This window comes from Anser brachyrhynchus, assembly GCF_964034855.1.
Source record: "Anser brachyrhynchus genome assembly, chromosome: Z".
NCBI lineage: Eukaryota > Metazoa > Chordata > Aves > Anseriformes > Anatidae > Anser > Anser brachyrhynchus.
Genome location: NC_137697.1, coordinates 64,727,486 through 64,743,493, shown reverse-complemented (window position 1 = coordinate 64,743,493; position 16,008 = coordinate 64,727,486). Strand labels below are relative to the sequence as shown.

The 16,008-nt window shown below is 40.5% G+C and overlaps 1 protein-coding gene across 1 annotated transcript in view; it reads right to left on the bottom strand.

Annotated features, from left to right (window-relative positions):
- NCBP1 (nuclear cap binding protein subunit 1) overlaps positions 1–16,008 on the bottom strand; it is a 32,627-nt gene that overhangs the window by 16,394 nt on the left and 225 nt on the right. The window contains exons 2-13 of the mRNA XM_080573043.1: positions 15,840–15,925; positions 15,475–15,575; positions 14,042–14,198; positions 11,067–11,174; positions 10,401–10,522; positions 9,888–9,957; positions 8,035–8,250; positions 6,940–7,037; positions 5,534–5,597; positions 2,121–2,231; positions 816–880; positions 45–107 (exon numbers count right to left, since the gene is read on the bottom strand). Of these exons, the coding sequence (XP_080429169.1) occupies positions 45–107; positions 816–880; positions 2,121–2,231; positions 5,534–5,597; positions 6,940–7,037; positions 8,035–8,250; positions 9,888–9,957; positions 10,401–10,522; positions 11,067–11,174; positions 14,042–14,198; positions 15,475–15,575; positions 15,840–15,925 (1,261 nt within the window). The remainder of the gene's footprint in view (positions 1–44; positions 108–815; positions 881–2,120; positions 2,232–5,533; positions 5,598–6,939; positions 7,038–8,034; positions 8,251–9,887; positions 9,958–10,400; positions 10,523–11,066; positions 11,175–14,041; positions 14,199–15,474; positions 15,576–15,839; positions 15,926–16,008) is intronic.

The following is a 16,008-nucleotide window of genomic DNA, read 5'->3' as shown; positions in this document are numbered from 1 at the left end:
TTAAGGTTTTTGCAATATGAGGTTCAGATTAAAAGGAAACTTACCAATCTTCCCAGCTCCAACGGAACTGGAAGTTGCTCAAGTGGTGAGAAAACCAATTAATAAATCTTTATCAAAAGGAAAAAAAAAACTCCATTAAATACCAGAAGTGCAGGAAAACTTTCAATTGAGATTTTCTTGTAAATGTATTCTACCTGTCAAAAGCAAGCCTGAACTCTGAAGCCATTATAGCACTACATTTATGTTGACAGATATGAAAGACCAAGTTCAAAGAAACAGAAACTAGCTATTTTGGAAGAACAAGACAGCCTGTCACATTCTGTTGTTCCATACATACAGATGACATATTAAGCTAACAAAATGTAAACTTAGTGTGAATATGCAACTTTCACATTTTTGATGAGTAATTAACAGCTCTCCTGCACAATGCAGGCTTCACTCAAACAGCAAAATGATGGCCACTCTCCTCCTCTGGGTGGCACACGTGCTGCGACTCCATTTCCCACTCACTTGCCACACCACTAGGGAGCAGGCTTAGTACCAGATAGAGTTCCATTCAACTACAAATGAACTGGAATACCAGGCTGCGATGTGAAAAAGTTCTCACCAACACTCCCATGGAGTGTTTATAGGAAGGAGGCCAAGAGCGCCCTATTTTCTATTTAGACTGATCAAATCCAGAGCCCACAAAATCATTTTGACAAGCACCATGAAGTTCTAACACAGATTTTGGATTATTCCTTCCACAGATTCCTCAATACCCAATGCATGAGAAGAATGAATAACATTTTCCGTCATCTCCAGAACACTTTTACCTGTCTACACAGGTTGTATTCATTGTATCCAAACGCATGTAGAGCATTTCTGTGGCTTGTGCAAGCTGAAAGTTTCTTATTAAGGTTAACAGAGAAGCATTAGATAAGTCAGTTGTAATTCTTTTCAGTTTTTGAACAGAATGTTATCAACTCTTGTACTGACAGCTCCCTGGGTCTATTCCACAATCAGGTAAATCACAGAAAATCCACAGTGGAAAAAACAAAGACTAGATGCCAAGAAGTGAGTTCTACCTTCTAATACCAGTCTGTTTTTCTTCCGTTATTGTAACAAGACTATGGGCTTCTTCTACAGAAAGTCAGAATTCTCATCACACAAGAACGGAAACTGCACTGATATAAACAGACACCAACTTCCTAATGGGGTACTTCTGTAACCTCACCATCATAGCTTCATAGGCTGCTGTTGATGCTTATCCACAATCTTTGATAAACACTGAAGTCTTGAGAAAGTACGTCTACACTGATTTCACCCAGAAGGGCTTTATCCTTATGGCGTCCATATTAACATTAAAAACTTCCTGTACAGAGGCCCACGCAGCTCTAGGAATAGATTAAGCACCGATCAATGAGATTGTATGATTTTCAAAAAGTGAGTGATATCATGAAATATAACGAAAATTTGTGAATGAAGTTACCAGGCATCTGTTAACAGTCCTCCATTCTCAGAGTCTGTAGCTTCGCCTGAAATGATGAGCTAAAATGGCAGCACAACAGGAACAATGTAATAGAATTAGCTGGGAGTCATGCATCCTTCTTCAGCATTTAGCTACTCTATCTGTGCTGACGGATGATTACTGACCTTTCAAATGCTCCTAGTGGGAGCATTTGAGTGGGAACTCAAGCAAGTTCCTTTAAATCATCTGCTACACTTCCTACTGGAGGGGAAAAAAAAAAAAAGAGTAGGAGCACTCACTTAGCTGTTAGAACAAAAGATCAAGTTCGTCACTTCCTTTCTTTCTCAGTCTGTAATGCATCTGTGACCATGACACACATTATCCAGACCTAACGCGCTATACTGACAAACAGGAGAGCTAGCATTTTATCCCCTCACTAACACAGCATTTCTTGGGTAGGTGAGAGGAAGTACCAGAACAGTGTCCAGAAATCTGAAGAGTCTTGCCCAACCAGCAAGACTAGATCTGTGCTATGTGGGCTGTGTTGTTCTTTCATGTGAGTGTTACAAGCATTATTACTGACAGTATTTATTGCTGTCTCCTCACCCACAGAACAAATAACATAAAGACTCCATTTTAAAAACGCTCTCCAGCAGCAAGGAAAGGATACGACTTGTGGTAAAGAACCAGGCTGAAGTTTGCACAGTTCAATCAGGAGCGTCGTGTACATGACTTCAATGTGTGGTGGAGATGGAAGCTGAAACAATTCTGCAAATATTACCTGTAGGAGAGGAAGACATAGAATTAGAGCACAGCCAGACGTGGGCCTCCAAAACCCTCAGCTTCAGAACAGTGACATCAACCTTAAACAACGACATACACAAATGACTTCATATTACTCTGTCAAATGTATATTCCAGGAAAAAAAAAAGGTGAAACTTATAAAGACAATGGTAACTCTACACCACACAAAAACAGTGAACAACTGCCCTCATCGTTCAAACTAATACTACACCATCCCAGCATTATACATGTCTAGCAACGTGCATGGTTTTAATATGCCATATTGCAGCATCACCAAATGATCTGAGCAAACCAAAGCTGAAATTATCTAATCCTCTTAAATAATAAATATTAAACATACCATATGCTTAAGCTTCACTTAATATGAAAGACTATTTACAAAAAAAATAAACCTGTACTTTTCCACAGCAGCCTCTTTTCTCCTATACGAAAAACTTCTATAAATAAAAGCCACAACTTGAAACTGAAAATTACAACCAGCATTTTATACAACAAAAATATACGTCCTGTACCCCTTGGCTGAGGATCCTTGTAAGAAAACTAAAAACAGTCCTGCAGTCTGCATTCATGTTTTATTTTCAACTTCGCCTAAATAATAGGACATCAACCTTTAAGGGCTATGAAGAAATCATCACTATACAACATTTATGTCCGAGCTTCTGTTTAGTTTGCATGCCATTCTCAACTAGATTTAAATTACATCACAGGAATCAGGAACCTTTGATTCACTATAGTTGGTAATTTTCCTCACTGACAACTTCTGAATAAACACGGAAGAGAGGAATTAAAGCTTGAACGAGTAAGCAGTAGATAATCTTACTAGTATAAGAAATCAACATCCATTTATAGACTTCAAAAACAGCACATGAAAACACAGTGACTAGAACTTCATATTCTGAGGATGGATTTAACAGCATGAAGAGACCATAAGGAACTGAAAAACCTTTCCATGACAAAATAATTTGGATGTACTGTTGAAAAACATGGTAAAAAGGTGCAGAGGGGACCCTGTCGGGCAGAGAACTGCTCCTATTCTGAAGATGGGAAATAGCAACAATTGGACAACCGCTGATTATCTCTTTGAGACACTCCTTAAGACAATAGTTCTGATGTTCATCATGGGTTCATTATCAAACGTTCAGATTAAGTGTTTCAAACTGGCATACAGCACTTTGTGAACATAACCAGGTCACAAGAAAGGTCAGGGCACTGACAACCTGAACATCCAAACTCTGTCAAGAGTAAGTAGTACCAAAAGCTGTAAATGCACAACAGGTCATACCAGTACAACAACCCAGTGACGTTGCCGAGACACACTCTCTTCACAGCTACCAGTAATACCACAAATATGCTTACAAGAAGCAGCTGAAAGGTGCCACGTTTGAGTATTTTGCACAGGTTCTAGGGAGCACAGAGCATTCTGTGCTTGGCCTGACACACTACAATATGCAGCCTTATGGACCTCAAAAATATACGTATTTGGGAAGATACTGAGCAGTTTCAGGCTACATTTACTTCTGCCTTACGGTTATGGTCTCAATCTTAAATAACACTTTATTTATTTTATTCATTTATTTGTTAGACAACATTATATCGACTGTTCTGTGCCATAGGACAAAAGTTAGTGAAATTTCACAGATGAAAATGCTAAACTGCCGTTGAAAGCAACAAACTTCTGACTTGAATGTTAAGAGAGACCTTAGAAAGGAGTAGTAGCAAGCAGAATGAACAAGTCTGCAAAATGCATACTAAGCCTTAAAAACTCAGGAGCTTCTTTAAAAATATGCCATCATAAGTCAGAACGTTAACATTCTAAAACAACTCAAAATTGCAAGAAAAAGCAAATTGTGACAATTACAGTCATACAATTCATACACCAATCTTGCATTTCTCTCCAGTCACTTCATCTATGCAGACGTTTTTAATTTCACATCCTCTGAGTCTTTTGTGAATCTCTGAGTGGATTTCCAAGGTGTTTAAGTAACTTACTTCATCAGGAATTGCAGTAACTACTTGCTGGCAGTAACACTGAGCTGAGCATAACACACCCAGCCATATAGCCATATACAGCACCAGAAGATATTGAAGATAAGACCACGGAAGATACTTCGATGCTAAGACAGAAAACTATCGTAAATTTTAAGATTCCTCTCTTCTGAATTCAGAGTACAAATAGAGCAACCTGACCAAAAGTAAAAACTTACCAGCACTCAGAATATTTGGCATTTTGGTGCCAACAGGAATTCTCAATCCCATCTTTATTAAGATACATCTTCTACGTTAGATTATATCTTGTTGTAATTAACTACAAAATTCCTACTTGTAGTTAGTTACTTCTTCATAAAGCCTTTATATAAGTTAGGATTATTACTGAAATCTGTTAATTCCTTTCAATTTTTGATAGAAATTAATGAAGTTTTATACAGCTCTGTATCATGAAAACAGACCTTTGAAAAGAGGCATCATGAGAAAACCTACACTGCTCTTCTGATACACATTATGTTTACTCAAACTCCTCTAACATGGGGAGTGCCCTGGAGGAAACACATCACTATTTCACTTCAAGATCTTTACAGGGCCAGAACAATACGTTCATTTAGAAGATCCACCCACAGAATCACACAGAGCAGCTCAGGTTGGCTGGAGATTATTTAGTCAAGTCCCCTTGCCCAAGGCAGGGTCACCTAGAACAGGTTGCTCAGGGCTGTTTCTTGGAGGGTTTTATACTCCAAGGATGGAGAATCCACATCTTCCCTGGGCAAGCTCTTTCAGTGTTTACCCACACTCACTGAAGAAAAAACAAAAAACACACAAAAAAAACAAACAAACAAAAAAACAAAAACAAAAACAAACCATGCAACACATGTTTAATGTGTTTAATGTGTAAACATGTATGTTTAAATGGAGTTTCCTGTATTTCAAATTTGTGTCTTTTCTTTTTTTTAAAGTAAAAGTGACTCAATTGTAGGCAACTCTTAGACTGTGGGATAAATTAGAAGCAAGAATGTTTGGGAAACGCCACAACCTGGAATACCAGTGCACTAAGAAATTTTGGTACTTGACCAAAGCTCCCACACACCGACCTAAAGTTAAAACAAAAAGAATAAAACTAGCATTTGATTGCATATAACTTGCTCTTGAAGGCATTGCTAGAATTCAGTGATGTCCTGGTTGACTCCCAAATCAAACTGTAATTTAACTGATCTATCACAGAGCTAATTGGGATGTCTTATTTGTGAAATAAGGAGCTACGGAAGAAGTTACCTATACAACACGTACCTCGACTATGTGGTAGTTCAAGGGGATCTTGTTATTTCCTGGATAGCTCAACAGCTGGGCAGCACTGCAAAACCATAGGTACGTTTAGTTCTGAATATAACACAGCAAACATGATGTAAAGATCAAGTAACGAAGTTATAGGAAATGCTTAATTCTGGGCAAGAATTCACACAAAATCAGCACACACACAAATCAACAGCCCTTCCAAAGACTGTCTATTGTTCCACAGGACACTTACAACATAAGCAGCACAAGAGCACACCAGCACTGCCTGCACTATGACCTGTAAGGTTGTATTTTATTTCTCTTTAGTTATAACGTTTGAATTCTATATTGCTAAGCGAAGTAGTTTTGCATGGTGATATGAAATTCTGGCATGCACATATGAAGGGGAAAAAAATCCAAACTGAAACAGATGTTCAGAATGACTTGAAAGCACAATTGAGCTAACAGGTTATATAAGAAACTCCCAAGCTTCAAACGCTTCCTCTTTTAACCAGCTCTCATTATCACCTATCATTATTTCATAGCAAACAACTGATAATCTCTTTATTTTATTTCTACCTCCGGCAAATCTTGAATCTGCCTCATTTACTTTCTCAGGGAATTAAGAGACTCTTCCAATAACTGCAACAACCTTGAATTTCCAGTTCAAGCTGAATGAAAAAGCTGCAAGCAAAAAACTTTATCACACGCCATCAAGCATTGGTTCTGCCCATTTTTTGTACACTATACCCAGTTTGGTGGGTTTTGCATGGAAGCATGACACAGACAATTAATTACCTGTGGCAAACAACCTCAGTTACCAATTACCCCCATCAGATATTACCCAGAAAAAAATGAAGAGATGTGCCTTGACTGGTTACTGGCACTTCCAAATTCAAACACATGAAATTTGCTGACCCTGCAATGACTACCCAGAGCTGGCTCAATTTTCTCTGCCATGTAATCCCAATGAGAAGGGTGCAACAAGGAGTAGGAAGCAAAAGCATGCTTGTGAACACCAGCTCAATGCTCATCCTGCCTGAACAAATAAGCTTCTTTAAAACTCCAGGAAGAGTAACACAACCACACTCTCCACAGGGCTCCAATGAAGAGTTACGTGTGTCTGTATAAATTTTTGCACCACATCCTTTATTATCAAGTAATTCCCTTCTCAAGAAGACACTGTTCCCCTGACCCCAGGATCATATGTAATCCTCATTATCAGCGTATTACAGCCCCACAGTATTGCAGGTAACAGTTTTAATACAGTTAAATGTAGTAAATGAAGTTAATCAAACGCTCTAGGAAACGTTTAATCTCAAGCTCTTGTGTAACCAGTGCAGGACTCTGCATATCCCTGATACTGCTGAAACCATGGTAGTATGTAAGCACAAGGGCCCCATAGCATAAGCTCTTCCTACCAAGTTTTTCTCTCTTTCCAGTGGGATTTGATGATGCAATGAAGGTTCTCTTCTATTACAAATCGTTCAACAGAGTGGCTTCCGGGCATGACAGGGCCCTAGTTCAAAAAAAGAATGAAGATTCATGAAAGTTAGCAAGCTATACTACTTATATGTACATGTGGAAAAAAAAAAAAAAACAACAAAAAAACAACAAATATGGTGAACTCTCAGCTGCCCTATATCCTACCGGGAAGTTGGTGTGACACAGTTCCATGCAAACCTCAAACTTATATTTAAAACAAAATGAACACAAGGGCTCATTATAAAAGGGGACAAAATTAGAGAACATAATTACAACTTCATGGAGCATCCAGTTCTTCCTTTCGTCTATGTAGCAATGAGGCAGGCTACTAACAAGCAGCCCAGAGAAAAAACATGCTTGAGTGAAAATACGATTAAAAAAAATGGCCACGATAGAGTGGAGAGAATACAGAGTCATGGTCTCATTGATGACAAAAATTGGGCGCCAAGAAATGAAGGTAAAAGGTAGCAGACTTTAAGCAAAGGGAGGTATAAAAGTACTTGGGGAAATCAATATATATTCTTTTCTGTTCCTATATCCTTTTGTCTATGTATCTGCGGCTGACCAGTGCTGGAGGCAGATTGTTGGGTTAGATGGACTTTTCACCTCGGCCAGTGAATCACACCCTTTTTTCCCCACAATATGCATCAACCACTTTTAATAGAGGAGTAAACAACAGCCTTTTAAACACTGCAATGAACATCTAGACTGAAAAAAGGTCCATGTCACCAACTTTATGGAAGGAAATGCTGCATCTGTGAACATAGCTTTACTAGAGACGTAAGAGAATTTATTCACCACTGTCATTACGAATCAAAGCATCAGAAAATCTCATGCCCTAATTTCTGCCCCTCACAGACTTCCTTAGTAGAGTAACGTGGTCATCTAGTTCATTTCTGCAGAAACACTAAAATATAATCACTGCTGGTCTTAAAGCCACTAACCATCCTGGGAGAGGGGACATCACATTTTGACCAGTAATGCCCCACGAACCTAACTGTAAAATCAGCTCCTCCATGGGAGTCACATACCTCAGGGTCATCTGTGTAGTCAAACATCCTAAAAATAACCCTTGGCATCGGATACACTGAATCTTCAGTGTGAGGCGGAGGAGTGAACGGAGGCAGATTATGTTGCAGTGCTTCACAAAGAATGCTATCAAAAGCCAAGTAGGGCCTCAGAATGTGTCGCTCTTGCCAGCGGTCTTTTTTCAACTTCTGAATCTGAGACCAAAGGCAATCTAAATACTGAAGGAAAAAAAAAAAAGAGAGAAACATCAGATGTGCTGAATGAGTAACAAAGCTTGCAGCTCGTGGAAGAATCAGAAATTTATGTCTTAAATTCTGCATTGCATTCAGAAAAAAATAAACAGTTGCTTTCACCGCTTATTGCGGGATCTAATGATTCAGTAAACCAAGAGATAATTTAGGAACTCTAATCACCAGTTGTTCCTAATTCCACACAATATTTTGGTAGCAAAACTTAAACACTGATATGTTTTCAAAACACTAAAAGGCAGCCCAGGAGAGCATGACAACAGTCCTTTGAAACTGTCAGCAAGACTACAGAGTCACTGGTCTGTGCTCACCGGTGGTAACTGAGAGATGTAATATCAATGCTAAAATTGAAGAGACATCCTGTATGATTGCCATGCTGTTCCCAGAGCAATCAAAGCTACCAGCTACTGCATATTCAAAACAAACGTAACAGTACCAAACATTAAATACCTTTGCTATGGTTTTCAATGCAATTCAAAGTCCCAATGCTCTCCCAGACCTACCTGTACAGCAGTTTGCCTTGTTTAGTTGCTTTCTACGCTCCTGATAAGAGCCGTCTAGGAACTCTGGAGGCCACAAACCACTACAGTCTGTGGCCTTACTGAAGGCAAGTTTCAAGGCACAACCAGCGCAAGAAGCATCTTCATGTGAAAGTGCTTTGCATTTACTGAAATCATCACACTATGAAATGGAAACATAACTAGTACGGGCACCTAAAGTGAATAGTAATGTTTGCAGTACTCTGGATAACAGCAGGTCTGAAAAGCACTCTGCTAATCTCTTCTTTATGGAACTAAGTAAGGAAATCTAGATACTGGGTAGGCAGAACGCTCACGCTGACATACCAATCATAATCAGAAAGCCCATTTCTTCAAATTACGACTACCAAGGTAATTGTTAAGACTGGGAATTTAAAAATAGGCATCTGATTTAGTCAGAACGGTGAACAAAATGTACAGAAAGGCTCAAGTTCCAAAAACTCTCAGAAAATCAACCTAATTTTCATTGCTTTCCAACAAAAAATATCATCAAACTCAAGGGAGGAGGAAAAAAAAGAAAACAGAAAAAAATCAGAAAAGGCAAATTCTACCTAAGCTAGCCAGATACCACCTCTTCCATCTAGTATTTTTAAGTTTAATTGTGAAAAGATGACACAGTAACTGCTGCATATAGCTTCTACATATTTGTTTCGCGCTTCCTAGGGGAAGCAAAGCCACTTCAAAGGTTTCTTTCTTGCAGGGCGAAAACAGTAAGGGATGAGTAAGTAATTACACGCTGCTTGTCATAAAGGCCCTTTTATCAAGAAGCCCTGTACATACAAGTCCAAAAAGAATACTCCAGCTTACAACCACTCTTCATTTAATAACATTTAGTCAGGGACTTGTCAGCCCTCTCCTACTCACCCCGTAAAACCTTATGCTTTGCTCCAAGACTTAAAAGAGTACTCCTTCTCCAGGACTTCTCAGAAATAATGACAAACAGGAGATAATTCAAAGCATTAACACTTTTAGAGATACCTCTTAATTTTATAGTTCTGATTAAAGGATGCTTCAGACAAAAATTGTTTTTTAAACTTTCTGAAAGAATGTAAAGTAAAAACCACTCACCTCTTCTTGTGGATGTGGTTTATCAGCAGTCCAAACTTGAAGCATGGGTACATGAATCTTCTGGCGGCGTCTGTTTACACAGAACAGAAAACTTAACTATTAAAGGCTAATTTAGAACAGCATTTGTTTGTCTGTGACTGTACTACCACTAGTCTCTTCAGCTGATGAAGTCTATAGTACACAAAAAGGTTTGTAATTATTTAAAATATCTCGACAGCAATGTTAACTTGAATCATCTAGACGAAAACTGCAGAACACTGAAGTAACCCGTCAGTATTCACATCACAGTTGAGTGTGAGCTGGGCAAGACCTTCAACGTACCCTAGCACTAGACAATATAAAAAAAACTTTTCAAATTAGAAACATAATCTATCCTTCTGTTCTATTTTTCAATGTTCCCTCCCCGAATGACTCAGACATAAGACTTGATAGCATTTTTATATGAATAATCAAAGCTATTAATTCATGCTTGAATAAGTAACTTAAGGACTATTTTAACAGTTTACAACTTACTTCAGATAGCTTTCTGTCTGAGACAAGAGGCGATCCATCTCAGCATCTTTTTTCTCATATAACTCCTTTCCAACCCAAGGCAAAGATGACAGAAATGCAAACATGTACCAGTCACATCGTACCTACAAGAAAGAGTATTCTGAAACCTAAGCGTACAATTAAGCTCTGTAAGTTTCCATACATACATCCCATTTTAATTTAAACTAAAACATTACCAAAAGTATCGTTTTGTGGGGACATAAAAATCAGCAGTTAAAGACTGGATTGGCAAGCCATGGAAAAAAAACGTGCTCTCGGAATGCATGATTTTTAATTTGAACAGGGAGAATTGAAAAACTTACCACCTTCACAGTCCTTCTGCAGATTATCTATATCACACTGTAAACAAGCTTGGCAGAACAAGCCAGGCACTATGCAGTTGCCAAGGTAAAGTAAAAAGAATTTGGTTCAGCAACCTCACTATAAAGGCCCGTACTTTCTTACCGTATGCACATATTTTCTAAGCACCAGAGGCAACTTCTACTCATGCCAACGAACCTCCACATGACAGTCCATTTAGGTTTCTATCTCTAAAACTTCCCTGTTTCAAGCTTAAGTATAGAAGTGATGATACAGTAATACTGCCATGAAAACAGCCCTAGAGAAGCCTATGGATCTTTTGCTTACTTGGGGTACGTCTTCCTCCTGTGTCACACTCACAAAGTTCTCAAACATAGCGACCATTGAAGGTGCGGCTATTACGTGACAGTTCACAAGGTCAGATAGAAAACGGACCTAAAAAACACCAAAAATGTTTTACATGAACATATTTTAACTGCCTGCACACAAATAAACATTACTTGAACAATGGATAAAACATTAAACATACAGTATTTGTTCAGTATAAGGAAGGCAGAAACACTGCACTGTGTACAAACCCACCTGTCAACTCCAAAGAACAAGTAACAGAAGCACTGCCTAACATTGTTTGTTATAATGTCTGTAGTCTGTTCCACTGCAGTAACATTGCAAAGACGATATTCCTGATTAAGAAATGGTAGGAAACACCGATACACATTTAAGGGCACGCAAACCGATGCTACAGAAAAAAAGAACTCACACTTCCCTCTTCTCTAAATGCAAAGGATCGCTAAAATTACAGAAACAGGAAAAAAAAAAACAAAACCAAAAAAAAAAACCACTTCTAACATGCTGAAGACGGATTGATCCTTTGCTTCAGGAGTCCAGAGGTGCGCCAGGAACAGCAGGGCTGAAATCTGTACACCATTTACACAAGTCTTTCATACGTGTTGAATTTCTAGCCATTTGTTCGTAAATATAGTTACACGGAGAAGGCATATGCAAAAGGCTGTTATTTTCAGGTTTCAGAAAGACGATAAATGGATAGCATGCTGGGAATCAAATGGCCTTAACTGCCTGAAAAGAAAAAATTCTCCATGGCAAAAATATGCCCTTGATTTGGCTGCATACTATTAAGAAATCCAGACTGACAGAAATAGCAATTTAGGTAGAAAACATCTACGGCACAGCAGTGCTACAGGTTACACTGGGACCTACCTGGGAAGGGTTTACTGCATTTTTTTTCTTCACCAATCTTTTGACTGATTTGTAACCTGCCTTCAAACTTAAACAAGTTTCTGGTAGGACCCAAGCTCTGATGGTATGACCATAACCTTAACAAACAATATAGGCTGAAATTCAGTTCTAGTAATGACAACCTTTTTTTTTGGTTGTTTGTTTTCTTAAAGGCTTATTTTTTCTTAATGGCGCACTCTCAAAAAAGTAGTCAAAAACCACCACACAAAAAAATACGTTTTTTTTTTTTTTTGAAGGCAAATCATTGCAAAGAAGTCTTGGGGAAACAATTTGAGCTAAGCACAGTACAACACTCAAAGAACAACTGCAACAGATGAGAGTAACAAACTCTTACTTTCCTGGTATTTATTGCACTGAACTGTCTTTGAAAAGTCTTTAGCAAAGCTGAGTACAGCTTTCCACTGCCCCTATCTTAGCTGTCATTCCCTCACAGGGCATTTGTAAGTAAGCATGGTCAGAGGAGGTGAAGCTGAAAGCAAGGGACGGTACATTCGAAGTTCTAATGAGGATTTTACTAGCAAAAAAGTCCTGCTGCTGAGCAGCAGTCACTTGACAGAATATACTAAAATACTAGAATTTTAGTTTTCACCCGTGGGCTTCAAATGAAGCATGGGAGCTTGCCACCGGGCTTCTAAGCCAGACATCTCTAAGTTCTAATAATTTTTTGCAGACCAAATCTACAAACAGTGAGAGCTGAGCATGTGATTTCAGAGAAAGACAGCATACAAACCTGTCCGCTTGATTTTTACCCCTCTTTAGCAGAAGGAAACCTCAGCCCTGGTGACAGCCATGAATCAGCTGCTAAGAACAAAACTTTTTTCCCCTCTCCATGGGAGAGGCAAGAACAACATACAGCTTTAAACAAAAAAAACATGACTTCCGTCCACCTTTTAAATTTCACTGGAGAGAAACGAAAAGGTTAGGGTTAGGTGGAGCAACCTCTGCTTACAGATTCACAGATTCACAGATTCACAGATTTCTCTAGGTTGGAAGAGACCTCAAGATCATCGAGTCCAACCTCCGACCTAACACTAAGTACTCCACTAAACCATATCCCTAAGCTCTACATCTAAACGTCTTTTAAAGACCTCCAGGGATGGTGACTCCACCACCTCCCTGGGCAGCCCGTTCCAATGCTTAATAACCCTTTCGGTAAAGAAGTACTTCCTAACATCCAACCTAAAACTCCCCTGTCGCAACTTTAGCCCATTCCCCCTCGTCCTGTCACCAGGCACGTGGGAGAATAGACCAACCCCCACCTCTCTATAGCCTCCTTTCAGGTAACTGTAGAGAGCGATGAGGTCGCCCCTGAGCCTCCTCTTCTCCAGGCTGAACAAGCCCAGCTCCCTCAGCCGCTCCTCGTAAGACTTGTTCTCCAGACCCCTCACAAGCTTGGTCGCCCTTCTCTGGACTCGCTCGAGCACGTCCATGTCCTTCCTGTAGCGAGGGGCCCAAAACTGAACACAGTACTCGAGGTGCGGCCTCACCAGAGCCGAGTACAGGGGCACAATCACTTCCCTCGACCTGCTGGCCACACTGCTTCTTATACAGGCCAGGATGCCGTTGGCCTTCTTGGCCACCTGGGCACACTGCTGGCTCATATTCAGCCGACTATCCACCAATACTCCCAGGTCCTTCTCGGCCAGGCAGCTTTCCAGCCACTCATCTCCCAGCCTGTAGCTCTGCTTGGGGTTGTTGCAGCCCAGGTGCAGGACCCGGCACTTGGCCTTGTTGAACTTCATACAGTTGACCTCAGCCCATCGCTCCAGCCTATCCTCTGCTTACTGCAAGTTAATTTGTCACCGGGAAAATATACAGTTGGAAGTCAGTTTTGCAACCGTAACACAACTTTTCTCCCCTTTGGAAGGAAATACTTCACACATAACAGACGCTTCCTCTTGGTGTATCTACAGTGCACTACGTGTTGATGCCAGAATAGACTGCAATACACACAGAAAGGTGTCCTGGAACAAAAAATGTGACAGGGAGGAGAAAAAAAGGATGAGGAAAAATGTAAAACGACAGAGAAATAAAAAACGACTTACTAAGTGGACAGCTTCATTGTACATATTAACTTTCAGACATTCTTTAAGCTGACGAATCATGGCTTCTACAAATTCTCCACCAAAGTTGTAGTTTCTGGCATTCAGCAACCCAACTAGTGTTGTGTAAACAGTAAGCTTTTCTGGTAACAGACGTGCACTGACACAGAAAAAGAAACACGGTGTTAGAAGTTTATTCATCATGTGCCAAGTGGCAACTGCACAGCAGCTCAGAATTTGCTTACAGTAAGTTAAACTCGTTTCAGGTAGAAATAAGAAAAAGTGCCAGCAGAATCTTTAGTTCTGTCCTGTGGTTAATACTTTCCAGGCAACCTCTTTTTCAGAATTACAGTCATTTAGAAAGGCAGACATCACTTTCGACAACGTTTAAGACATTCATTTCTAATTGCTAAGCATTCTGCAGAGTTTGCCAAATAATGTGATAGAACTTACGCAAAGACGTACGATATTGTTTTAAGTTCATAATTTAGGGTAAACAGCAAGACTGCGTAAGAGATGTACACATTTTACACTCTTAACTTTGACCCTGAGTTCCTCTTGTCAAAGTGGTTGACTTAGGGACAGCATAGGGAAGAAATAGAAAAGTCCTGCTATAAAGAAATAATTTCCCTCAACCAGAATTTGAATATCTGTAGGTTAAACCTTTATTTCAAAAGGTGTGTTGTACTGCTATAGGGAAAAAACAACAGACATTCCTACAAAATAGATTTAAAGCACCTGCAAAACTATAGCATAAGCCACTGCTGGAACATTCTCCTTCCTCACCAAGCTCTTCCTTCGTACTGCTCTCATACACTACGGTAGGCCATATGGGACCCCTCCCTCAGCCCCATCTCCAGTGACCTGACACAGGCCAGCGCTGCTTCTGCTCCGTGCTGGGAGAGAGAGGAGTGCTGTCAGCCAGGGAGAGCCTGCTGGCAGCTCTTCCACGTTCCCAGCTCCCCGCCTCCAGAGAATGGGCTTAAGAAGACAGGAGCATTGCGTTGCCAGAGGAGAGGAACCAGCAGCAAGAAGAGAGCACAGACAGTGAGACGAAATAAGTATTAGCAGCCAACAGCTTTGGCGCTTTTAAGTGTTTCATTGGGAAACAGGTTATCCCCCGGCGTTGCCCTATTTTTGTTGCTACCGAAGAGCTGCTCTGAGGTTCTTTCATCTGCTTTAAGCCCTGCATATGTTTCAAGGAAAAACACCGTAAAGAGGTATCTTTCTTGAATTATACCGTGTACTTAACAAGTTTATCCCTTCATGTAGGGAAACTACATATAATAAATACATATAAATAAATACATATAATAAATAACTGTTCGAGAACCGATAGCTATTGTTGGCACTCAAACCACCTTAAACAAGAACTTCTGCCTTTAGCACAGAGAAAAACAGCATCTCCCCGACCCCCGGGCCCTCTGCACACGTACACAGTACACAGAATCCTCAGTATCTTGCTTTTGTAATTTGGCAGATCAGCTTCCAAAACGCCTGCTAGACCCTCCAAGTTGCTCTCCAATGACGAATTGCTCTGAGAAAGGAGGAAAAAAAACGAACAAAAAAACACCACACAACAGTTCCATCATCATCAGGCAACGCGAGCCAGCCCCCGGCCCTCACGCGGAGGGCGAGGGAGCGGGACGGAAGCGCCCCTGACCCCAGCCCACAGCGGCGGCGTGCGGGGCCCGGCCACCCGGCTAATTAGGCTAATCACTTCGTTAACGCCTCCCGCAGCGCTGCCGCAGCGCCCCTCCGAGCCCCGTCCCCTCACCACGGGCACCGCGTCCGCCTTTACCTTCTCCCCCACCCTGCAGATGAGCGACTCCAGCCTCTCCTCGATCTCGGACGGCTCCGACGTCCTCCGCCGCTTGTGGGGCTGCCCTGCTCCGACATACCGGGGCGTTACCGGTTAGAAACCGTTACAAAAATACCGTTAAAGCCGCTAGAACGGTTAAACGGCTACC